The sequence below is a fragment of the Aptenodytes patagonicus genome, chromosome 1 (genome assembly GCF_965638725.1).
Source record: "Aptenodytes patagonicus chromosome 1, bAptPat1.pri.cur, whole genome shotgun sequence".
Lineage (NCBI taxonomy): Eukaryota > Metazoa > Chordata > Aves > Sphenisciformes > Spheniscidae > Aptenodytes > Aptenodytes patagonicus.
Window position 1 is genome coordinate 90,489,051 of NC_134949.1, and position 24,959 is coordinate 90,514,009.

Here is a 24,959-nt window from a genome sequence, read left to right on the forward strand (position 1 = left end):
CTGACCTTTCTAGGCTCTTGCCATGTCTCCTCCAGCCTTTGACCATGTAAACCTAGCTTCTATTACAGTGGGTTTCTGTCTGTCCTGCTGGAAATCCTCCAGTCAACTCTTTTCCTCTGGAGGCTCCATGTCTTGCACCTAGTTCTCCTATGACTTTCTTGGTTTCTTATTATTGCCTTTCTGCCCAGTGTATTTCAAGCACAGCATGTCCAAGTTGGGTCAGTTTACATAAGAAACACCAGTGGAAAAGTAGAGTTGCTGTCAGAAGTAAGGCTGATGATGGCACAAGTTTTCTCCCTTTGAGAAGCGTCTTGGAGCAGTGCGCTGTTTTCTGCTACGCTGCTTTTGTGAGGTGTGAAGTGGTCCCAGTGACCACTTCAGATGGCCAGAGTTCCTCAGGAGTTTGTGCAATAACCAGTGGTGTTTGCCATCGGACTTTTTGAAAAATCCTGTTTTGTTTCTTGATTAATGTCTGCAATCCTGAGAAACTACATCTAATGAGTTTTTGTAAATACAACTGTTTATATCATGGTGACAGTCCTGTAAGTCCTTCCGTGGCTCGATCAGAAATCTGAGAGTAGAGGCCTTGTCAGCAAAGCCATAGTGCTCTGCCTTACCATTGCTTTGACTTTCACAATGTGGAAATAAAACAATCAGGAAATAGATGTCCTCTCATTATTGTCATGCTTGCCAAGCAGAGATTGTGGTTTGGTTCAAAGTTTGCGAGAAGCTGTTATCATCAGTTGGACCTTTCCAGTTCTGCAGTATTGGAAGTAAACATCTGTGAACTAATAATTTTATAGCACGTATGTGCTCTGGTTATGACGACTCTGCTTTGTTTACACTTGAGTTAAGTAGTATTGAAGCAGAGTATTTCAATAAAATTGCTGATAGCCCGTGTACCATCTGTGGTTTCTTTAAATGCCACTACCATGAGTGCTGTGATAACTTTTCATTGACCAATTCATAGCTGAATACATAGTACTGGCAAACTAATGTTATTTCTCATGGCAGCCGAAGGAGTATCCAGTGTAAAGGCTTGAACTTCAGTAAATTATAGCTTGAGATTATGATTTTTCGCCTCTGCATAAACAAATTTCTGAATCATTTCTTTAAATGTAGAAAGGGGGATACTGAATGATCATCCACACCTATGTTGTGTGTGGGTTTTCTCATCTTCTGTTAGATGTGTAGCCCCCTATGCATAGCAGTTAAATGAAACAACTTAAATGCAGGGATAACTCAATTTTATAGTAAGCCTTGGTCTCTTCAATTAAAAGGTTACAGTACTGAGACAGTATGATTTAGGAAAGTCTGAGAGACCAAATGCTGCAAATCCTACAGTAATAGTCACAAAAAAGGATGTTCACTGAATTGTTAAGGAAGTATGATGGAAAACATGAGCCCGAATGGGTGGTTGCCATGAATATTTTTCTGTCTGTATAGTTTGTTAGTGAGGCAACACATATTCTCAAGGAAACATTGGAAGAGAAAATGAGTACAAACTGCAGAAGTGGACTGTTTTTCAGTGCCCTTGTCTACCAAATCGTGTTGTGAAGTTTTGTATAAACTATTCAGAAAAGCCCTGTCAGAAGGCTAAGGTGAGAATACAGAGAGAGTTACAATTGAGAATATTGCATTCAAAATCAACAGCCGTGAGAAACTGTCTAGGAAAGTGCATGAACTGGGCAATGGGCTGCTTCCCTTGTAATGCCATACCCTCCGACAAGTATTTCTCATAGTGGGAGTAGAGGGAGAACAGCATGTTTACCTCAAATTTCAAGTAATTTTTCCTCACCTTTTGAGAATGAGGGAAAAGTAGAAAGTGAGGTCCTCAATTTTCCATTCTGCCAGCTGTTGGCAGGGATCTGTCCCATCTACTATGTATCCCTTAAAAGTGACCAATAATCAAATTGAGCAGATTTGTTTTTCAAATCTGCATAGAAGTCGTGAAACATTCTGCTCTTCTCCACTCCCAGCATGATGCTTAAATTCAACTTGGATTTGAAAGGTTAGCATAAAAACTGCAACCTGTGTTTATTGAGCGAGCTTGGGTTCTGCAGCCTCAATACAGTTGAAGACATATGCAATTCTGCAGCATAAAAATTACAAGAAATGTTAAGTCTTGGGCACAACATGTAAAATGCTAGGTTGTATAAGGTTTCATTTAGGATTCATTTTAAAAAATATTTTTACAAATGGTGTCCACCTCTTCCATTTGCTGCCATAGAATACTACTATTTAAAGCTTTCATTGTAACACACTCATTTTAATGCTATAACTGGCTGTAGGAGAAGCAGAGCTGTGGGATCTGCCAGTTGTAGAACGGCAGTGAACTTTGTAGAAGGTTGCAGGTTTGGACCTGTGAGCTGCTGTTTGACTGTCTTGGAGTCATGCTTCTCAGATAGCTTCCTTGGAACTGTATGTCTGAAACTTAGGGGCAGAGAAAATGGAGTATTTTAAACTCCCAAAAAAGGCTATAGTGTAAAATATTTGTCGACACATTTAGAAATGCATCTGACTTTCATACCTTAAATTTACTTGATTCCACTGCAAGAGAGGTCAGCTTAGAAACTTTTCTGCTGGTTCCTATCAATTCAGGATGACTAAGTCACAGTCACTCTTGTAGCATTTTTTTTTTTGAGCCAAGATAAATTTTTCAGTTGTCTCTTCAGTTGCTTACTCAGGTTTGATTATTCAGAGTTCATTTCACAACACAGCAATTGAATGCTACACCTGGGTATGAAGTTTTTGCATTAGGCTGGAGAATGACTTCAAAATGCCATCACATTAAACTAGTCCTCCCTTCTCATGCAGTTCTTGATGATATCCCCTCAGTAGCTGTGTTCGTGAAGATAGAATTTCTGTGTTGTCAGTCACAGTACGGCTTGTCCTTCCTGTAGGCTGCATGCCCAACATCCTCAGTCCCGTGTTGCATCAGAAGCATTTTTGGCTTTTGTCAGATTTTGATTCACTTTCAGCAGTCTTCACGTAGTTTCATTTCAAGCAGTCTTGCAAGACCTTCTCCATCCAGTTGCACTTGGAGTTTCTCCAGGCCTATTGCATATTTTCAAACTGCTCTGAAAAACTGTGCCCCTCTAGAACCACAGCATCACGTTCATGTGAATCAAAAGACAGTCCTCTTCTTTTTAGCTTCTTTTTCTCTTGTTCTTATTTCTTTAAAGGCGGTCTTGCCAGATGTTCTCAATCTGGCTTGGGGAGAGAGATCTTTGACCACTTTGCCCTGACAAAATGATATTCGATATGGGGAAATACTGTCTTGGAGCTCCATCTCAAGAAATAATTTAACCCAAGTACATTCTTCTTGAATACTTACACTATTACAGGAGAGAAATCATGTGCTGTGCTTTTTCCAAAGTTTGATCTTGAATGGTGACTCTTCCTCCTTATTTTTAGCTCTTGCTAGCTATTCCAAGTGTTAGGTTATCCCATTGCTGGGAATATCTCAAGTGGCTAACCTGATATATTCATTAAAATTCATACCCCTACTGGCTTTCAAGTGACATCTCCAGAAATGTGCTCAGTTTCTGAAGCAGGCACAGTGGCAGTGCGGGTTTCCTCAGTGGTCGCATAAAGAAATTACATATGAGCAAGTGTTACACCTCAGAGAGCAGTCATACAGTCCTGTCCCCGATGGAAGGGTGAAACCCAGGAGGGTTGTAGTTGCCACGTCCCTATTTAAAATCCACTGTGCAAGTGGGATACTGCTGAATACAGCTCAAAAGAAGGAGCTTTCAGACCACAAGAGGGGGTTTTTTGAGATACAATCAGGGCTGACTCCTCCATAAATCCTTGCGCACATGGCTTGCAATGCAGCAGCGGTGTCTGTGGGACTGCTGTGCCCCCTGCAAAAGCTTGGGAGGTGGGGGATCCCCTCCCCCCCAGCTCTGCAGCACCCCAAAACCATCAAGGGAAAACTGGCTGGGATGTCCCCCCCAGACTAAAACATCTTCAACCACACTGCCTATAGACAGTGGTTACTCTTTATTCTCCTTGCAAAAAGGGAATCTCAGGAGTGTAATGGGTTTGTTTCTAAGATAATAATTATCTTCTGAAAGGTTCTGTTTAGTACCTTCCCCCTACTCCCCTCAAAAATGGGGGGGGAAATCATCTCTGTCAGAAGAATGAAGCAGCAATAATTGTCTGAGCAGCCCTATAACACACGGGGAGGACAGCATCTGCCAATCTGCCTTGTGTTGTCTTTACAAGAAATATTTTTTCCATATGCTGCAATCTACAGTATGAGATGCATCAACTAACTTGTGAAAACTGTAAGGAAGGGTTGGAGGGGGGGGTCGTTTATTTGTTTTTTCGGTTCCTACTAGACTGTGTGATTATTCCTTGCATCAAAACTGGCATTTCATGGTAATTCGGGAGAAATAATAAAGTCTTCTTCCCATAGTTCTCTGGGTTAGGAATGAGGTAAGGGGAAAAAAATATATTAAGACAAGCTCTATAGTATCAGGAATCGTATCCATGTGTAACTTTTTGGCCTCTGACAGTTTTACTGAGCCAAATGCTAAGTTTAGACTGCAATTACAATATAAGGCTCATGCTCAAATGTCAACGTATTATTTTGGGCTCACTTTTTGAAATAAAATAAATTCAGTTGCAGTAGTTAATGGGGAGAGAGGAGCCGTCTCTTCCGGGAGAATAAGCAGTAGGAGAGCGTGTTACTTTTTATTGGATGTGGTCCTGTGCCGAGGACCTGCCTGCATCTGACATGGGCTTTCACGTGGGTTGTCTCTCCTCGCCCCTAAGGGAAGTCTCCTGGCATTTTTTTCTGATGTCCCCCCGCATCACAACTTGGCTGTTCCTGTACCTCGCGTAATTTGTCACTTCCAGTGCTTGCAGTCAGTGTGAAAAAGTTGATGAGCAATTCTATTCATGTCAGCAGTGACAATGGGTTTCTTCTTATTCCTGATGTATAGCTGCTCTCATGTTTGCGAATAGAAATCTCTATATTTAGTTGGCTTTCATTTTGTTTGACAAGAGTGTTTTTGAAAGAAAGTGTATATAAAATGGGTAAGTTCATTTTATTTTCTACCACAGACCTCTTGGAGTATTATTTCAAAGCTGACCCATGTTTATTGCTTGAGGTGCCTGTACCATGAATTTTTTAAATAACTATTTGGCACACCTCTCACAACTTTCTGAAGAGGTGCAGATATGTTTGCAGAAGTATTAATTATGCCATCTGGTAAGCCATAACACCAGACTTTCTGGAGCACATTTCCTCGTAAACTTGCACGGTTTTCCCGGGGAAGGCACTCTACTGCTGTAACCATGGCTTTCTAGAGGTTTCCGATTTAAATAACCACCTTCTCCTCTCTCTAGTTCAGTCATTACCAGCCAGAGCTTCTGAACCCCCAGTGTCCCTATGCTTTTAACTGTTTTTTACATTTTGGCAAAAGTTTAGCAGTAACCATGGTTGTCGGAAAGGGCCTCTATTCCACTGGGGTTTGTTGAGACCCTTGCAGTTTCCTCTTCCTCTGGTGTTGCAATGGTGTGGGTTTGGTCATAAATAACTCCGCGCAGTTTTGCACAGTGAAGCCAGGTGTGGACAGCAGCTGTCTTCAGTATTGGGGTGTAACTAAGGAGTCTTTTGGAGCTGAATATCATCCATCTCTTTCTCCTATGAAAATTTGATTGCAAGGACATAAAATGAAGATCTTTATGCTCTTTGTAAGCAAATGCAGGGCTTACTCCAGGTTCAGAAATCTCTTCCTCATGTTTGTTAAGGATGAAGTTATTGGGAGCCTGTAGCTTTTCTTTAATTGCTTGAGATATGTACCATTACCCTACCTTCACAAACCCTGTTCCTGGAATAAAAATTATTTGGGGAGCTTCATCTATTACAGATTAATGTCAAGGAAAAACTTTCCAGAAAATACTTGTGAAACCTGTTGTGTTCAATTTTTGTCCTAAGAGAATCAGAGCAGTATCTGACTTCTCAGCAAGTGTATTCTTTAGTTAATCTTGGTAGATGATGTTTCTTTTTATTTATTTTTATTTAAGAGATGATGATGACAATAGGGAATGAAGAGTAAGACTAGTTGACCTGTTGTCTCTACCTGCAGGAAGATCCCTTGTAGTCTCATGTAGACCCCCTTCATTCATTCAAAAGTTTAGTCTTTGTTCCAGAGAGAGTTGATTCCATCAGACAACTACATTTTTATTATTCTAGTATTTAGTCTACTTTGGTTCTCTTTTCTTAAAAAAAAAAAAAAAAGTGACCAATTAAAAAAAAAAAATCAACTTTTTTCTTAACAATATTACCTTTCATAAGACTGTCCACAAGAAGTAGAATAGTATGTAATAATGTGCATAGACCTGAATAATTCAGTATTGGACCCTTTGCAAGACTGGGGGGATCTTATCAGTGTGTGGAAGTATCTGACGGGAAGGTGCAAAGAAGAGGGAGCCAGGCTCTTTTCTGTGGCATCTCATGACAGGATAAGAGGCGATGGGCACAAATCAAAACACATGAAATTCAATCTGAACACAAGAAAACAATTTTATTGTGAGGGTGGTCAAACACTGGAACATGTTGTCCAGAAGCTGGCTGGACATGGTCTTGGGCAACCAGCTCTCGCTGGCCCTGCTTGAGCAGGGGGGTTGGACCATGTGACCTCCAGAGGTCCCTTCCAACCTCAACCATTCTGTGAAACCTCTCTCTAAGGAACATCTGCTCCATAGTATTTTCAGAGTTGGTATAGCAAGAGCAGCTGTTTCATGGAGTAACTCTGCCAAAAATGTGCAAAGTAATTTATGCTTCTCCTTTGCCTTTCAAATGGAAAGAGCAGTCACATATGTTACTTTTTTAAAAGGAGACATTTGCCTAATTTTTGCAATAGCTTAAATGATTGCTGTTACTAGCCAAGGTTACTCAAATGTATTCCTAATATACTGAAAATTCAGTGTGAATCAGTGAGGTACAATTTCAAAATCATGTAGCAAACGGTATTGGTGCGTTGGAGGGCAGGCGGGTCCACTACAGGACCTCTTCCAGATATGTCAAGTACTGGTACAATTTTATAGCTTATAACTTTATTCATCCCACACTTTTCTTCTGGATTGTGATTTGAATTTGACACGGTTTTTAAAACTTCCATTCTTCTTCCTATCTATTTTCCTTTTCTCTTCCTGGTTTTTGGTGGGTTTTGGTTTGGTGTTTTTTGGTTGGTTGGTTGGGGTTTTTTTGCCTTAATCTGCTTTCAGTACAAATTGAAAGCACAATCTGGCTTTACAATCCATAGAGAACAAAATAAATACATTGAGTGGCTAACGTAAGTCTCTTTTCCTTTTGTACAGTTATTTTGTGTGTCAAAGGCTGCTATGTAACTGAAAGGTCAGGCGATCCCTTCTTTCAGCTGGCATGATCCCTCTTCAGTACCTTCTTTTCTAAGCATTCATGGGACCTTAAGCACTGTTGCTTAGATGACTGTGCTTGATCTTAGGAGTTGCTCCCTCCCATCATCTGGAGTTACAGGTGCATTCTTAGTGAAATGTATGGATAGATGTTGTCCATGGGTCCTTCCATGAAATTGCTCTTGCCTATCTAATCTGAGTTCTCTCTGATGCTGTAGGCAGTCTTTAAATAAAGATACTTGCACTGTGTAGGCTCCTGTTCTGAGCAGCTTTGGGAGCTGAGCCAGTTTCCTGATTTTGGCTATAGAAAAAAAAAAATCTAGTCCTTGCCTTTTCTTAGGAAGGCTATTAAAGGAATTTTTTGAGGCGGAGAAGGGGAAAGAAGGTAAATGTGCTTTTAAACAAGTCCTGTTCGTACTAGGGAGGCCTGAAAACTTAGCCTTTAGAAATGGTGGAACATCCATAATTTTTCAGGAAGTTAAAATAACTAATTCAAGAAATTTCCAAGGTTTTGAAAACGGCTTTTATCCTGAATTGGGATGAAAATAATATTTGCAGGTGTGAAATCCCCTCACCTTTTAGAACAGGAAAGCTTTGAGAGCAGCGCCATCCTGGCAGGCTGGCAGCTGGGTGGCCAGTGCTCTGGGGGGAGCCAGCTGGAAGACCAGCAGGGAAAGGGCACATTTTCCTGTCAACCCTTTTTTGCTTTGAAAGTAGAGCAAAAATGTATGGAATCATGTAAACACCCTCTTTTCTGCCACCTCAGCAAACCTGGCGTTTTCAGATGTGCACAGAAAAATCTTCTGTCAGTTCTGAAGGTAACCCTGGGCTTTTAGAGTGGGTCGGATTTAAATCCTTGTTAGCAATGGGAAGGTAGGAGTTACGTGATCATTCGTTTTCTACAACTTGTCAGTTAAATCTGTTATCCAAGAAGCAACTGTCTGAACAAGTTGCAGGGTTTATTTCCTCTGCTGCTGTTTATTTAAAAGATTGCTTTGTGGGTAGGTATATTAGTTTGTGTTGTACAATTCATTTTAAATAATAAGAGATACCAAGTTCCTTTCATAATACCTGATGGTAGTTTCTCTGTTGCACAAATTAATTAAACAGCAATTAACTTGCTCTTCTATCCCTTTTCCTGACTCTTTAGAGTGCGTTTGTTTAATTTCCACCCCTCTAACAGAATGAAAATGTTCACGGATACTGGAATATGTAACGAAATATTTCTTTATCAAGCAGTAAGGTAGAGTGCTAACGTCAGGTAGTAGATCATTTGATTCCTGATAGTGATAGTGCAGTCTCATGAGATGAGGTGATAGCATTATGCTAATCTGTGTGGTGAGAGATTTGTCATGGGGCGAGAGTAGCATGACTACAGGGTTCCTATAGGAAGATGAACCGGAGCTCAGCAGAGAGGAGTGACTCCTCTGCCTTCTGCCCTCTTCACTTCTCTCTGCAGAACAGAACAATACCCAGCAACCGGGTGCAAGCAGAAAACAACGGGATTCCTTGAATGTGCTTTGCAGTTTTCATATCTAGGTAGAAGGCAATGGCTCTCTTATGCTTAGTGCTAACTGAATAGAAAATACTAATGCTGTATTGTCCAGCTTATTCCCTGAAGGCATTTCTGGAATCCTTTCAAAATCTATGTACTCCTACAAAGAGATGTGTGATCGCGTGTTGTTTCTCATACAACTACTAATTTGCATGTATAAATAACATTGTGCAGATTCTGGGAATGAGAAATGTAAATTCATAAAAGTAAACCGGGGTGGTATGCATTTTAGATGCTTCCAGGTTAGGTTTAAACTAAGTTTATCTTCCATGTGGAAATATTGGGGTGGGGAACCACCACCAAAACCCACACAGTTTGGTGGGGTGGGAGGGGGCAGGGAACTTGTCTGGCTCCCCTCAGCAGTAACTGGCTGATCTTTTAAGCTCGTCAGAGGGCTGCTGTTCATGACTTGTAAAATGCAGTCTGTGCTACTGGTCTGATCCTTAATCAGCCATATGCAGTGAGTTGCAATCCCTGAATGTGTTCAGCAGTACTGTTTTATAACAGTCTAATTAGAGCAAACTCTCTACCATTGAAATATCACTAAGTTTGAGAAAGATGCTTGAATTTTGTGAAAAACTGTAGAAGACAATTAAATTTTTTACACTGGGCTTGGAGCACGAGCTGAATTGCCAGCAAGAGACTGCTGAAGTTGGAGCAAGGGCCACAAAGATGATTAAGGGACTGGAGCATCTGTCATATGAGGAGAGGTTGCAAGAGCTGGGACTGTTCAGCCTGGAGCAAAGAAGGCTCAGGGTATCTCATCAATGTGTATAAATACCTGGTGGGAGGGAATGAAGAAGCAGCAGCCAGGCCCTTCTCAGTGGTGCCCACTGACCGGACAAGAGGCAGCGGTGCAAAGTAAAACACGTGAAAGTTCATTTGAATGCAAGAAAACACTTTTTTTTACTGTGAGAGTGGTCAAAGACTGGAGCAGGCTGCCCAGACAGGTTGTGAAGTCTCCTTCTGTGGCGATGCTAAAAACCTAGCTGGACAGGGTCGTGGGCAACCTGCTCCAGGTGACCCTGCTTGAGTAGAGGGGTTGGATCAGAAGCTCCCAGGAGAAGAGGTCCCTTCCAACTGAAAAGGTTCTGCAAAAGTTTTGTTGTTTTTTTTTTTTCTCAACACTATATTAACTTACTAGTTACACAGATTGACTTCAGTTAAGTTGTCTCAATGTGTAATAGGTTATATCGCAATCTTCATTACCATGTGAATCTGAAGCACATCTAAACAATTTGCCTTTTGTTCTCTCTCCTTTCTAGGTTCTGGGAACGCCTACAAGGGAGCAAATTAGAGAAATGAATCCAAACTATACTGAATTCAAATTCCCTCAGATTAAGGCACATCCATGGACTAAGGTGAGTCTGTATGAACTGAATAATAGACATGTGGGCTGAAAGTAAAAAGTCAAGGTGTTCAGTTTGTTTAGTGTCTTGGTGGCCTTCAGTCTAAACTGGGTGCCTTTAACTAAGCTGGGGACCCAGTAATTTTTGATGCAGATAAGGAAAAGAAGGTATTGAAGCCGTGTACTGTAATATCTATTGTTCAAGGGGTTTTTGAGGTTGCCTACAGGTGTTTTGTTGGTCTTTTTTTTTTAACAATGGGGTGTGTGTTTATAGCAGATTGCAATATATCTAAATCCTGTCATGCTATAAATTGATGTGCGCAAAAGTCACCTACAACTGAGAAAGTGTTCCAGTGATACGTGTGACACTTTTGTAATGCTGTTACATAATGTAACGAGGGCTGATAGTCACTTTCTTAACTGGATCTCTCATAGATATTGTTATATTTGTACTCCTATAGGTGTGCTGTTTGAGGGGAGGTGTTTTTTCTTGGAGTTACTTCTTAAGACTACTTATTATCTAGCTTTCACAAGGAGAGACTATTGCAGTACATGCAGACAATATAACCTCCATGATCAAAGAGGAAACTGCTAGCACTGAAACAAATACATTGCCACACAATTCAGCTGTCTTCCACATGTCGAGGAATGATGGATATTTGACGTGGGACAGGGTAGCAGTTATTTAATTAGCCTCTTGGGTGTGAAATAAGTTAATACTGAGTCTTAAGCAATTGAAGCCTGGGTAGTTAATGTTTTATTTTTGCTGCTTGAGAAATGTCTGATATAGTCGCAGTATATTCTCATCATATCTTAACGGCTCAGGTTTCTTTCTGCTAAGAAAGTAGTGTGTATGTGTGGAAAGATCACATTCTTAGTTGAGCACATGTCCAGGTCAGACTCTTTTGGACCAAATGCTCTGTGGTGGTAGAAACTCTGAAATGCTAGCTAGAGCTCATTGAGGGTGATAGCAGGCCATGGTACATGCCAGACCAGGTACTGCAAGTCACTATTTTTGTGATAGATTCTCCAACGAGTTGTGCACCACCTGAATTTTCCCTTTCCCCAGTAATCCCTGATTGCATTTCCATATCCAAGTTTATTTCTGTGGGGTGGTTAAGTGATTTATAATAGTACGAGAGGTCAGTAAATCCAGCGAGGCTTTTTAATACCTTATGTTAACATGGGGGAAAAAAAATTAGGGCAAATGAAGTCCCTGGGAGTTGGTCTCCTCAGTTTCAAATTGCATCATGGTAGAAGTTGCAAGAATAAGTCCAAAAGCCTTGTAGCATTGAATACTAGGCATCTGAACTCCTGCAGTGAAGGTGTTTGGATTTGGGGGGGTTAAATTAACATGCAATGGAGATTGTGCAGAGATGTACTGTAGGACACACAGATAAGCATCTGAGCTAGCTGTGCAACTGATCTTCTGCCTGAATATCTTAAGAATCATCTGTATGCACTTGATGGTCTGTTAGACCACAACAGAGATTGTTTGGCAAATGGAAGTTTCGAGAAAAAACTGAGACTTCCTTCTATTTATATGAATGTTTTTTGGTCGTTCTAAAGGATCACAAGTGAAATCAAGTCGATTATAAAGAATTGAGAGGAGCTTGCCAGAAGATCAAATCTGCATTCTCCATTAGGACACAATTAGTTTTGGAGAGCTGTGCTTGCAACATAGCTTCTCATTCTGGAGTCATTCTGCACACAGCTCTTCCTGACATTGGCTGCGTGTAGAACAGCATTTAAACCGGTTCATTACAATTGGGTTACATGGATACTTCATTTATGAGATCTGTACTTTTCTTATTATACAAATGCTAAATTAACAAGGTGGATTATCCAGTGTGGTGTTGGTAATGATGCTCATCCTCTCAATGTATTACTTCTAAAGATCCTTTCCTTTCAACATTTTGAGCATGTTGAGCCGTGAAAGATTTAAGTGGTAGTATTATGTAGAATTGGTCTTCCTTACCCAGCTGTATTGGTATAACATCTGTTGGCACAGCAGTGGGCATGTGCATCCTCTTGGAGCTTCTGTATCTTAGAATTGAAAAGCGTGGGAGAAAAATCACTTCTGAACTCTGGCTGTCTAAAGGAATGACTGAAGAAGTGAAAGTGCAAATGTTTTTTTGTTATAACTATGTATGTAACTAGAGTGCTACAGGTAGTTGCCAGCAGGACTTGAACTTTAAGTTTCTGTCTCAAAAGCACAAACCTTTGCTATCTAAGCTAAAGAATTACTGAAGATTACAGTAGTTAGAAGGCTGTTATTTCTGTGGACTAGTTATAACCAGAGGACTCAGCAGACAGAAGTTAAGGGGGTTTTTGTGTGGAAGAACTTCCAGGCAGCTAGTTTTCAGCATGTTTGAGAGAATTACTGAGAATACAGTCACTTCCTGCTATAAGCTCTTTGACATGAGGGCATTCTCCTTGTTGCTTTGTGGTGTTTAATACAACATGGGCATTTTTAAAAGTTGAGGGTTTTGTAGGTCCTACTTGGAGTTGATGTCGTGCAGTGGAGAGGCCCAGTGAAGGTGCATGGTTAGGTTCGGTCTGGATGTTTAACCTCTTCAGTGCAGTCTGGAACTGGTTGTATCCAGGTCAATAATCTATACAAAAGTAAGGTCTGTGGTTTGCTCTTGTTTTCAGGGAATCTTCTTGGTCTGCAAAAGTGTGTGGAGATAGCAATTAAGAATTTTCTTTGGAAGCTGTAGTGCCTATAGGTTGCATGTGAAATTCTGCAGTGCAGACTTCTGTTGGATGTACCTGGTTCTGGTCTGCTCTCTAGGTATTTTTGGCAGGCATAGATATGTTATTTTCCTACTCAGTATCGCTGTGGTGGTGTAATGTGCTACATTTGCTGTTACCTACTAGGTGAAGACGAATGGTGGCTAGTGCTGTAGCAGAACGAAATAGGTTCTGGGTTTCTTAAAGACGAGTCCATGAAGGAATATTGCTTCTCAGATTTGTTCAGTTTCAGGCTTAAATTGGAATTTGGAACTTTTCCACAAGTTTTATGGGAATTTGAAGTCTACCTTTATAGATGTATCTTAGACTTTTCAGTAGAAATGGATTGGTATCATCCAAATACAGTATTGATATTCAATGTGATGTAGTAGTATGAAGAAAGAGATCTCAAATTAACAAGGGTCTGTCTTCATAGATTAGGAGAGAAGTCAAGCTAACACTCAAAAATATTTTTCTATGCTGCAGCAATAATGTGCATTTACAGTGCAAACTGTTCTCAGACTGGTTTTTCAATCTGTTGACAATTTGAGATTGAAGTACTTTTGTAACTTAAGAGCTGGAATCTCTCGTTATAAAACGTACAGAGGCCTCCCTCTCTTCTCTCCAATATAGTTCTGTGTTGCCCAAGCACGTGCGTGTTTTTATACCAGTTACGTGCATGATGCAGAATGATGATGGGAGTTCAGTGTGTCCCTGGCTAGCAAAAGAAAAGAGAATCTGAACTTTCCAGGAATCTTTCAAACAGTTCTTCCAAAACAGGACTTCTCTCTTCTTCCCCGCTGGCACCCCACCCCCACAACCCCAGCCCCAAAAGGAGGAATCTGGGACATTTTGGTTCTTTTGGGGGGGTCCTCTTCAGAATACCGGAGTGTTTAATTTAGTAACGTAGCTGTTCTTTTCATCCAGACCTCCCTTTATTTTCACTTAGTGTAGAACATTTTGTATTCACAGAGGTGCATCCTTGGTCTATCCTTGGTCTGTGAGTAAGTAGCATTAAGTTATAAGAGAAGCAAGGTTTTGCAGGGGTGGGAATATCTTTTGACTGACTGATACAGTCAGAGAAAAATGGGTAAGCTTTTAGACATGTAATCATGTCTTCAGGTTTATCTTGGGTCAGAAAACCTGTCCATTTTTTCCAACTGTATCAGCTCATCGAATAAAAGTTACTACCCTTTCTGGAGGCTTTGCTGCTGTTTTTTTTACTAGGTCAGAACTTCCCTTCTGTGTCTTTCAGCCACCTCAACTCCTCGAGCCTTCTTTCTTCTTGGAAGTGCAGTCTGATCTCTGCTACTAATCTTTATACTTGTTTCTCTTCTTCTGACTAAGCTTCGTCCATACTTTGTAGCTGTGTGACTGGAAAGCCAAGAAGAAAATCTGAGGTCAAGTGCAAGATTGTACATCACGGGGCTGTTGAAGTTCAGCTTTGGCGATTAGCTTTCTCTGAAGCTTTCGGCCCTTTTGGAGGGGGGCAGGGACAGTGGGGTGGCTGACAAAAGGTCTAAACACATGCTTCATAAGCTTGTGTTAGATAGGCGTTGCTTACCATGGCCCTATTACAGCTGGCCTTTATCCTAGAATTACTCAGATGCTACCTTCAGATCTCAAATCTTTTGGGTTATGAAAAACAAAGTGCTGTGATTATTTCCAGAAATATGAAAAATGTCCATCTGTGATGGCCTGCCTTTCCCCTTGCATCCAGCTAGTAAGGATCTCATTTGGGTAAGACTGTAGCAAATGTAATATAATTATGTAGTTTAGGCCTCTTCTGCATGGGGGAGATGACTCGTTAGGATTTTTTTTTTCCCCACCCGAAGATACTTCCACATGTTTGCGGGTAATGGCATTATAATGAACTGACTTATCTACTGAGCTGCAAGCATGCCCATGGTTCGTGATGGCAGAACACCACAACAGGTTATATCAGCAAAGGCTGTTTTCTTTAGTCAAATCATAACCTCTGCCTTGTCTCCATTGCATAGATGTGGAAGCAGTTTCCATTGCAGGCAGCTCTTTGAAATGGACAGTGCTGCATCTCTTCAGTGTGCTGTAGTTTAGTGGCCTTTGCTTCTCCTGTTCTGAAGATACTTGCAAGATTGTTCACACATGCAAGCATTTTTTAAATATACAGTTGGTGAAATAAGTTTGAGTGTAGTCAAAAGAATGGCTTCATTCACCATCCCCAAATCTATAGCTAGCTGGTGTCTCAGTCATAATTTCCGAGTCAGTGTTGAGATGGAAAAAGACAGGAGTCATTTGTTTAACAGTAGAAGAGAGAGAGAGAAACTGGCATGTCTAGATTGGTTTTGAGCATCTCTGCCCTTCTGCAGTGCACTCTTGTGGATGAATACACAAGGACTTCTCTCTGCAGAACTTCTTTGCCATCACAATAAAGTTGCAGCAGATCAGGGCAGGGTCCCTCCTGACTTTGTAAGCACTTCCTATTTTTTTTTTTTTTTTTTTTATTTACACTGTTCAGAGCACTCTTCTGTCTGTGTCTTCAAGCCAAATTATTATAGCAGAGGAAAACAGTGTCTGAGATGAAACTTCAGGCTCTAGCTCATCCCTTCTGGCACTTTTCCAAAGCAATTGGTCACTCCTGGCTGCCGCTGAAGTTGTGCAGAACCACAGTTGGTTGTATTATAGAGTAGCTTTGGATATTAACTTTAGGATCCATATTTCTGTCTATATTATGAAATAATTTCTGCTAATATTATAAAATACTTGGCAAATATTTTAGTCTGAATATCCTCTGTGTGTATGTGTATTCTTTGTATACATTTTACCATACTAATCACTTTACCTTGAATGTTGAATTTTTCTGTGCTTGTAAGCAGGCAGTCCTGTCGTCTTCCCCACGCTCCAGGACTGGGACATAAAGAGTCTGGTCTTTCTCATGAGCATGTTTTTCCACCCTCCAGAACCAGTTTCATGTCTTCATGCTGTCCTACTCCTGCTCTCCTAGTTCTTGTCTGGTTTTTAAGCAGATTGTTTTGCTTGTAATGCTTCCAAAGTGACTGCTCATACTGCAGATTCGAGGAAGAATACCAAACAGTAAAATGGATAAATAGACAGCTCGTTTTGTCACTTCTAATTATAACTGATGACAAAAGAAAGCAAAAATTCTTTTGTCAAAAATCTTGTAAGTGGACTTGCACTTGAATTAAAGCTGAAAATGCAAACTCTTTTTTCTGAGATTGGGGTCTGATATTTTGTAGAGCTACAAAGGTACAGTAGAGATGAGATGTTTCTTTGGGTGCAGTTTCATAATTGGCACAAGTTCATCATGGAGCGGGGTCAGTTCTCCACCTCCCACCTGCATATTCCTGATGCCTCCCTTCTACATTATTGTTTGTATAGTAGCAAAAACCTCTTGAATAACCAAATGTTCAGGATTTGGATCACCTTTCCTACCTGGCTGACCATTCAGCCCCGGCTGCAAATGCTGGGACGAGGGAACAGGGCAGACCTGCGTGGCCAGGAGAAGGGCAGAACTGTCTGTCCCAGCGTGAACTGGAGGTGATTTGTGCCTGTTGTGAAACCGTGCCCTGACCTCTTTCTGAAGAGTACAGTTCTGTTTTTCACTTGGTGTGTAATGACTTTCCAAGCAAAGAGTGAAAACAGCTCTGCTGGAGACTAACTTAAAAGAAAAATCCAAGTTTTTCTGGCAAGTTCATGTTTCCCAGCTCCTTTTGTAGGAGCAATGATTTTTGACAGTGTAAATCTCTTATCTCCATCTAAAGCATGAGAAAAGAAGCCAGGTTTGTCGGGTGGTAAATTACCCTGCCTCTGCCCAATTTGTATGCAGTAAAGAAAGTACTGCTTAACAATAAATGAGCGAGCACTAATGTAACATTAAGACGTGATTTGCCTCAGTGCAACTACAGAAATGAAATGCAAATTTTAACATGTCTTCTGCAATGTACCATCTGTTTAGCTGTCCCATTGCAGCACATCTGTCTAGGCTGTTCATAGCGTCTGTCCCATTGAGGCTGAGAGAGCTTCCAGAGGTTTTGGGGGTTCTCTCTGAGAAGAAGGGGAGCTGTTTTGTTCTGCTTAGCTTTGTTGCTTTCCCTTAGAGCTTGATAGAAGCAGGGCACATGCACTGGGTAATAAACGCTAGCTCGTTCTGTCCCTGCCGGGTCCTCAATGGAAGGAGCCCAGTAACAAGTGTGTGGTCTCAACAAGTAGCAGCTTTGGAGACAGGTTCCTGGTGCTGTTCCCAGTTCTGTGTTGGCTCATTTGTAAGCCACTTAACCCTTCTGTCTTTATTTCATTTTCCCGTATCTGTGGAAGTGCCACCTGACAGGGATTTTTGGCTAATAAGATGTTTGCTATTTCTGAGCTGCTTTTTAGAAAAAATGCAGGGGGATTTAATCAGAGAAGGAAGTTGGGGGGCTTATATATATTTTAAAATAACTTCCAACACCAGTGCCTCTTTGGTGGACTTTTTAACCTTCATTTGTATCACATGAGTTTTATGCACTTCAAAATAGCCAAATGGCGTATTTCAGAAATCCCGTTGTGAAATTCTCAGGCCTATGGAACAAGACTGGTCCCAAGGGCAGAGCTTCAGCTGCAGCTTTGGGTTTCCTTGTGTCAGGTGGAGCTCAGTGCAAACATTGTTCTCACATGTCTCTTCTCTCTCCTTTTGTGTTTATGAATGTGTCATGTTTATCATAAGGCTTATTACGTTAAACTTGCCTCACTGAAATATCACATCATGTCATAAAGTTGTGGTAATCGTATTGTGCGATTGCATTTTTAAAAAGTTGATTTGAGGGTCGTGTCTTACATCTGACAACTTTGATCACTTGTAAACAGTACAAGCTTTTGGTTGAAGGGAGGAGCTTTCTCTCTTACCTAATGTTCATGTGCCATCAAAAATGGGCTTACAAACCGAAAGGAGATGGGCACGGACTGTCAGCCTGAATTGGTGGTGTGGGTTCTTGGCAAAGCGTATGAGTCTCTGAAGCTGGTGAGGAAATTTTTAACCATGGCGTCGCAAACTTGATGCGTTAGCAACAGATGTCATTTTCATAAGCTTCTGCTCTCTTAGGGAGCACAGCAGGCAAGCGGTATTCACAATCTGCATGCAAAACGCACAGTGGTTGATGGCATGAAGTCATGTCTTTTAATACACACTGGCTAGAAGAGCACCTTGGTGTAACATTGTGAAGCTTTGGCTTTGGGGCTTAATTAGACCAAGACGACGGAGCTCCGTGTTGTGCATGGAAAGTCTGTTTGAAGAATGTCAATGAACTGAAAGTCAGAGCAACCATTCTGTTAAAACAATACTTAGCTCTTGCCCCATGTGGTTTTATTTGAGAGCTGAATGCTGATGTGAGTGAAGTGAAATAGGAGAATCCTGTGCTTTCTATCCTTTTTTTCGTCTTTCCATGCGTGGAAAAAAAAAAAAAAATCAAAAGGGGCATGAACTCCGCCACACTGCTAGGAACTATTTCATATTAGTAAGATAAAATGTGACCGCTCTGCTAGTGCACAAAGACTTCATCTAAATTGAAGTCACTTGGGGATGAGAGCTGCATAGTACACCAGGGTCATCTAAGCCTGGCAATCATTTTTTAAATGTTGAAGATGGTGGTAGTTCCAGAAAAATGAAGGGGGAGTAACATAAAAAAATTTGCATTGATAGCAGCGTAGCTTAGAAAGGAGAAGTGTGTCTGGCCTTGCTGTCTAGCTGTTACGGTCTTTCAGCATTTGAGCATCACCAGCATGCCTGAACAAAGAAAGAACTTGCACTGGGCACTCAGCTTTTTGGTGAGGTATAGATTTATTGGGATCTGAAGGGGTTGGGGGGGGGAACCCGAAAGCTGTGGTTTTGGATGAGTCAGCATTTCCATTTGACATGATCATTCAGAGGTTTTTGTAACTCATCCAAAAAAAAAACCCACAAACCCAACCAAATAAAAAACCAACGACCTGAGTCTCAGCCTGAAATTCATTTGCTTTGCAGAAACAAGAGGTTTTGAGTTATGCAAGTGCAAATTTTCCTTGAAGAATATTGTATGTGAAGCCTTTTTTTTGCATTTGTTTATCTCCAAAACAGGTTCATTTTTTAAAATGAAAACTTGAGCCTTCGGTCCCTCCTGTGGACAAATAGCCTTACACGAGGTCTTGTTTCATTTTAGAAAAATGAATTGCTGCGCCGGTGGGGTAGTATTTGATTGCTTTAAAAGTTCCTGTCAGTGTTTTATTTTTGTTTTTCGTTTGTGGACTTGCTGTGCCTTTTGCCCGGCCATATTTAGTCTGCATACTAAATGTTAGTCCGCCCAAACACTTTACTTTGTGCACTTAGCTTTTTTCCTTTTTTTTTCCTTTCTCCTTTTTTCTTTCTTTTTTCTTTTTTTTTTTTCTTTTGCTTTCACCCAGATGTATTTTAGACCGAGACAGACTTTGCTCCAATGGGCCGGATTTTAGTCCGTGCACTAAATTTTAGTCCGCAGACTAAAAATAATCCGCGGATTATTTACTAAATCGATTCCCTCACTGAGAACTACAGAGACCTTAATCTCCTGCTGAGCTGTACATGCGAGGGGCTTCACAGCTCACGAATCCCGCTGTCTGTCCGTCCTCCCACCCATTCCCACCACGGAGCGCCGGCCCAGCATTGCCTTGGCGTCGGCGCCCCGCGGCATGGAAGTGCCGGTGTACCCATTGCCACAGGCGGCAACCGCTCGTGTAGTTCTCGGTGGGTGAATTGGCCAGCTTTCCCGGTGGAACTGTGTTGAATGGGAAGAGCTAAAAGACCGCAGGGGGTTTTGCTTTTATTTCTTAGGGCGTTACTCAAAAGGGAGGCGGGAGGGGACAAATTGAGGGGGAAAAAATTTCTTAAGTAACGGGTGCGACGGGTATGAGGGGGAATAAACCCGCAATAGAGAGAAATTCAGTCCATACCCGCATTCCTGAGGTGGTACGTCCAGTTCCTGAAGAATCCTAAAGAGATAACGCCAGCAAACAAAATCCAGTGGCGGGGGAAGTCAATCCAAAATGGAGAATAATCCGCGGCGGCCTGAGGCACTCGTAGCTCACGCAAATTAAAAGCATCCAAATTCAAAGTACAGATCTCGGATTTTTACTTTCTCTTCGATACAAATTATAAATTGCTAGGGGTTTGGTTTTTTTGGTAAAAAAACCAAAACAACCCAAAAGTTTACATTGTGACTCTGGGACAGATTTACAAGTGGGATGTACCTTTGGGGACAAACTAATCTGGCCCCATTGTCTGTGGACGTTTATATCCAGGACCAAGGACTGAAAATTCTTTATGATGGGAATTTCAATTACCCTTTTAGTTCGAGTTAGAGTTTTGATTTCAATTTTTTTTATTTTTTTAGTAAATGCACTGGCATTGGAACATAAATTTAATATAGAAATGTTTCTATACTATGCCTCACCATTGCACAATCGATTTTTTTGGCATACACTGTGGTGAAGTTGGACTTGCTGCTATGGAGACTGATGTTTAAAGTTTCTAATTGTATAAACATTTTCTATGTCCCCCACACCATGGATTTCTTATAATATTGGCTATATTTTTCCTTGCTGGACTATTCTCTTTTGGATTGACTTCCCCTGTTTGGATTATTTCACTGCATTATCATCTTTAGGACTCGTCAGGAACAGGACATTTCACCTCAGGAGTACGGGTATGTACTTAAACATTTTTTCAAATTACTAGGCCTAGCCTTGAAAAAAAGGAGAGAAATGCTAGAAGTGGAATATTTGAGTTCAAACCGCATCCTTGAGGCAGCAGCCAGGCGAATGTTGTAACACAAGGTGATAGGGATGAGATGGGCACAGACCTGTAACTCACTTCATGTGTTAGTCACCACTTGTTGCAGGAGGAGGCTGTGTGAGGCCTTCTAATTTATTTTTTATTTTTCCCCTCCCTGGTTTGAAGTTAGGGCACAGCTTGGGAACTGCCTACCCTAAGTGACTAATTTCTGATCCAAAGGCAGGCTGAGCAGTTCTCAACAGGGTTTAGGAAACAGATGTTAGGGTTTCACTGACTTGAAAATGAGGTGTTTAAGAGTGGACAAATGAGTACTTCTTTGGCAGATGGCAGATTTGCGACTGTATGCCTCTAATTTGCTCAAGATAAGGGCTTGTCGTCTTTGTCTTAAAGAAAAAAAATGATTTTTTTCTTTTTAAAATCTGTATAGTAGCTGGTATGTGAGCTGTCCTGAAGGAAAAACACAGCTAAGAGTGAAGTACTTCAGTTTCAAGCTGTGGTAAATCAAGCCTGTTAAAACATCAGTGAGAAGGTTGGATGAGGGAGACCTCAGTAGTTTTACCTCATGTTAAATATCAAGCGACTTCACTTCTGTGGATTTACCTCAAGACATACTCATTTGTGCTACTTACCATGGTTTGTTTTTTGTGGTTTTTTTGGTTTTTTTTTTTTTTTTTTAATTGGAGGCAGTCTTAGATTTTGTTCTGGTCAGGCCGTGACTTGGGAGTGATACTTGCATCCACTTTGCACTGTGGTCAGCAATCCGAGCTCTGCAGGCAACGGGTTTTGGTGCTGAACAGCTTCTGCTGCCCCTCCATGTAACTATATTCACGGCATGGTGGTCAGCAGAATTCTCCGCTGCCAGCATGAATTTTTTTTCCTTTTGTCTTTATAGGCCTTTCCTTTTGTCATTATAGGCCTCCTGCGAAAACTTTTTTGGTTTGTTTTGCAATAACCCAGTAGTAGAAATAAAATCTGCTTTTTCAGAACCTGGCTCTGACTCCCTGAGTCAGGATTCCCTGCCACGCAAGTTAGTTAGCACAGCACGCACTGCAGCAAACCTGGGTGCTCCTGAGCCAGCTGGGCACTAAGGGGATAAAATTTCAGTCCCTGGAGAACTTAGCGTTTGTGTTTTGATTCTCATTCACGAGAGCATATGTCTTTGGTTTAAAACCTACTTAAGGAGTGCCTGTGCAAGTTCCGCATCTGCGATTAACTAGCATGTCATGCACTGATGTCTTTTGGTTTTTGTTTTTGGGGTTTTTTTTTTTTAATTGCTCCTTGGTGCTGTGTGGCTTGGGTTCACCTGGACTGGTGCAAAAGCATTTTGGATTAGCTCAATTTTTACCAAAAATGCTGGCATCAGAATTTAACACTCACACCCACCCCACTCCCTTTTCCCCAGCCTGCGTATCACCCGCAACATAGCGAGACACAAGTGCTTGAGGAGGCCATCCAGGTCACGTACATGATTAACTCATATTTTGCTTTTGACATAATGAGAAAGGAGGATGGGGGTGTGATTAGCAGTGGGTAGAACCGTTCTTAGAGGTTTAAAACAAAGCTGCAGTGAAGAACTCCTTTTTGTAATCACTCAAGGTAAAAATCTGGTAGACTGAAATAGTTGGTTCTCTTGATGCAATTTTCAGCTGCCCTTACAAATACCAAATGTGCAGGAATTATCCCAATAAACTTATGGGAATGACTTGCCAGAATAAGGTCACAGAAGGAGTAACTTGCAAATTAGAGCTGGACGTTTCCTGCACCCCACCCGTGCTTTCCTTGTTGTTCTCCAAAGTTGAACAGCAGCCTCCATAGCAACAATCTGACCTGCCTGCCTGCAAAAGTCCACGTTAGTAAGACTTCATTCACTAGCCAAAAAAAACCCAACCCAAAACCGTAGCGGGGCCTTATTCAATTTTTACATTCAGTGAATCCTGCTCATTTGAACCCTCCTCCCTACCTTCACTCCACCCCATATGCATGGCTGGTAGCACCTGTGTGTGTTTGTCACGATTTTTGAATGAGTTTCCCCTTCATTCTTAAAGTTGTTTTTCTGAGTGCGCTCTCATGAAGTCTCTTGCTGGCATTGCACCTTCACTCTAGTGCAAGACGTTGCAATTAACCCTTTCTCAACCCCAGGAACTGGATTTTCCCATCCTTACTGGAGGACTTTGATTAGCACAAACCACAAGTTTGTTCCAGCTTGTTGGGCAATGAGAGGTTTAATTGCTCTGACTTGCTTCTGGTCAGCAAAGAAAAGAAACATACCCAGACAACCTGTTTCTCCTTGCTTGTTTTTTTTAGGTCTTCCGGCCCCGCACTCCACCAGAAGCAATTGCGCTATGTAGCCGTCTGTTGGAGTACACCCCTACTGCCCGCCTGACTCCCCTGGAGGCCTGTGCGCACTCTTTCTTCGATGAACTACGGGACCCAAATGTCAAGTTACCAAATGGGCGCGAGAAACCTGCACTCTTCAATTTCACCACTCAAGGTAGCCTGTGAGCTTTGAAGGATCCCTTCTTTAGGAAGAAGCACTGGGATAAATGTTCGCTGTAATGCAGATGTCACTCCCTCAAAAGTAAAAAATCTCCGAGCAGGACTAAGGTTATTAAGTGGTTGCATAACCAGCTGTCCATTTCAAAAAGAGAGGAAAGGGACTTGGAGAAACGGGTTACGGGATTTTCAGATGCCTGGTGCCTTCGATTCAAATTTAGTGCAGGGGGACCGAAGGTTGTTACTATTGGATTGCATCAAGAAGGCTTATGTTTGCAGTTCAGTGTCTGTAACCTAGCTGATGGTTTTCTGTGAAATATCACAGTCAGTGGACCGTAGATATTAGATTGTCGTTTTGGAGATGATCCTGCTCCTTCATACCTGAAACACCATAGCAAGGAGTAATGCATATTAGGTTTGGCAGGGAGGTTTGTAGTGTTGCTGCCCATTTTGGTTCTGGATGCGAGATAAACACAGAGGCTTTAATGTCCAGATTTTGTGCTGTACAGTTCATCTGGCATTACACTGACTCAGTCATTTAGAAACTGTAAAAATGACGGACAGCTAACTTTTTTATTTGAAGCCAGACTGGTATCAAATTTTGAAACCATTCATGTTTGGTTTCCCCCCTCCCCCCCCGAAGTCAGAAATATAAAACTGATATCCCCAGTTTTGCCTGCCAAGACAGAGAATGTGAGAAGTATGGCATACAAATATGCTAGTAATTAATTTCGCAGCACTTTAAAAAAAAAAAAAGTGATTAGCTGCCAATTCTCACCCTTTGAGCAAGAATAGATCTGTGTGCATTTTCTGTTGAAAGTCTAAAACACCTTTTGGCTCAGTTAGTATCAATGTAATTTTTCAAACTCTTTAGTGCATGCAATGCCCATCTGCCAAAATGTGAAATAGAGCCCTCTCCTTCAACATGTGGAGCCCTTTTATTTTACAAAAAAAAAAAAGGGGGGGAGAGGGGCAATAAGCTTTGTGTCTGTACAAAGTAGTATTTTAAGCTGCCTGGAAATAAACTTTTAACTTGCTTTGAGCGGCTGCCTTGTAAAGGTAAATATATTGAATATACTACAACATTTCCAAAGCATGAACACCTTAAAGTATTCAAGAAAATAGCTTGTGCTTCCAGGTCACTGTCCTCTGTGATTCCTGCATCTGTTGTTATGAATTTAGTAGTTAACAGGTCCCTCCTTGTTACAGTGCTCATGAATTGCCTTTTCTTCCTACTCTAAGACCATCTTCAGTAACTAAGATAGTTTTGATCCCAGTATCTTAATACAGCTTCATCCCTGTTCTTTTTGAAAGTATTTCTTGTTAATTGTTTCTTAATGATGTTAAGATTGGGCCTATCTACTACATGAAAACAAGGATTTTAAAAAGGGTTGGAAAGCTCTATAGTGAGTCTTTTTAAAAATCCTTAGGGGAAAAATAAATTTATGTATTGGGAATGTGTCCCTGATTTACCCCCAGGCAGTGTGGGAACTGCCAGGTAAGCTATGCTAATGCTCAAGCAAATTTAAAGCTCCTCTTTTGCCATCCTAAGGAGCTGATGTGCTTTCCCCTTGCATAGTGACTCATGGGAATGGCAAGAGAAATCAGTTCCAGTGGAGTGGTTTCCTTAAGATTCAAAAAAGCAGGTTTCTGTCATCAGC

The 24,959-nt window shown here is 41.3% G+C and overlaps 1 protein-coding gene across 2 annotated transcripts in view; it reads left to right on the plus strand.

Moving 5' to 3' along the window:
• Positions 1–24,959, plus strand: part of GSK3B (glycogen synthase kinase 3 beta) — a 157,605-nt gene that overhangs the window by 120,732 nt on the left and 11,914 nt on the right. The window contains exons 8-10 of one of the 2 annotated variants that reach the window (XM_076348543.1): positions 10,213–10,308; positions 20,678–20,716; positions 23,110–23,296. In XM_076348543.1, the coding sequence (XP_076204658.1) occupies positions 10,213–10,308; positions 20,678–20,716; positions 23,110–23,296 (322 nt within the window). The remainder of the gene's footprint in view (positions 1–10,212; positions 10,309–20,677; positions 20,717–23,109; positions 23,297–24,959) is intronic. The other variant, XM_076348552.1, reaches the window with a different exon arrangement.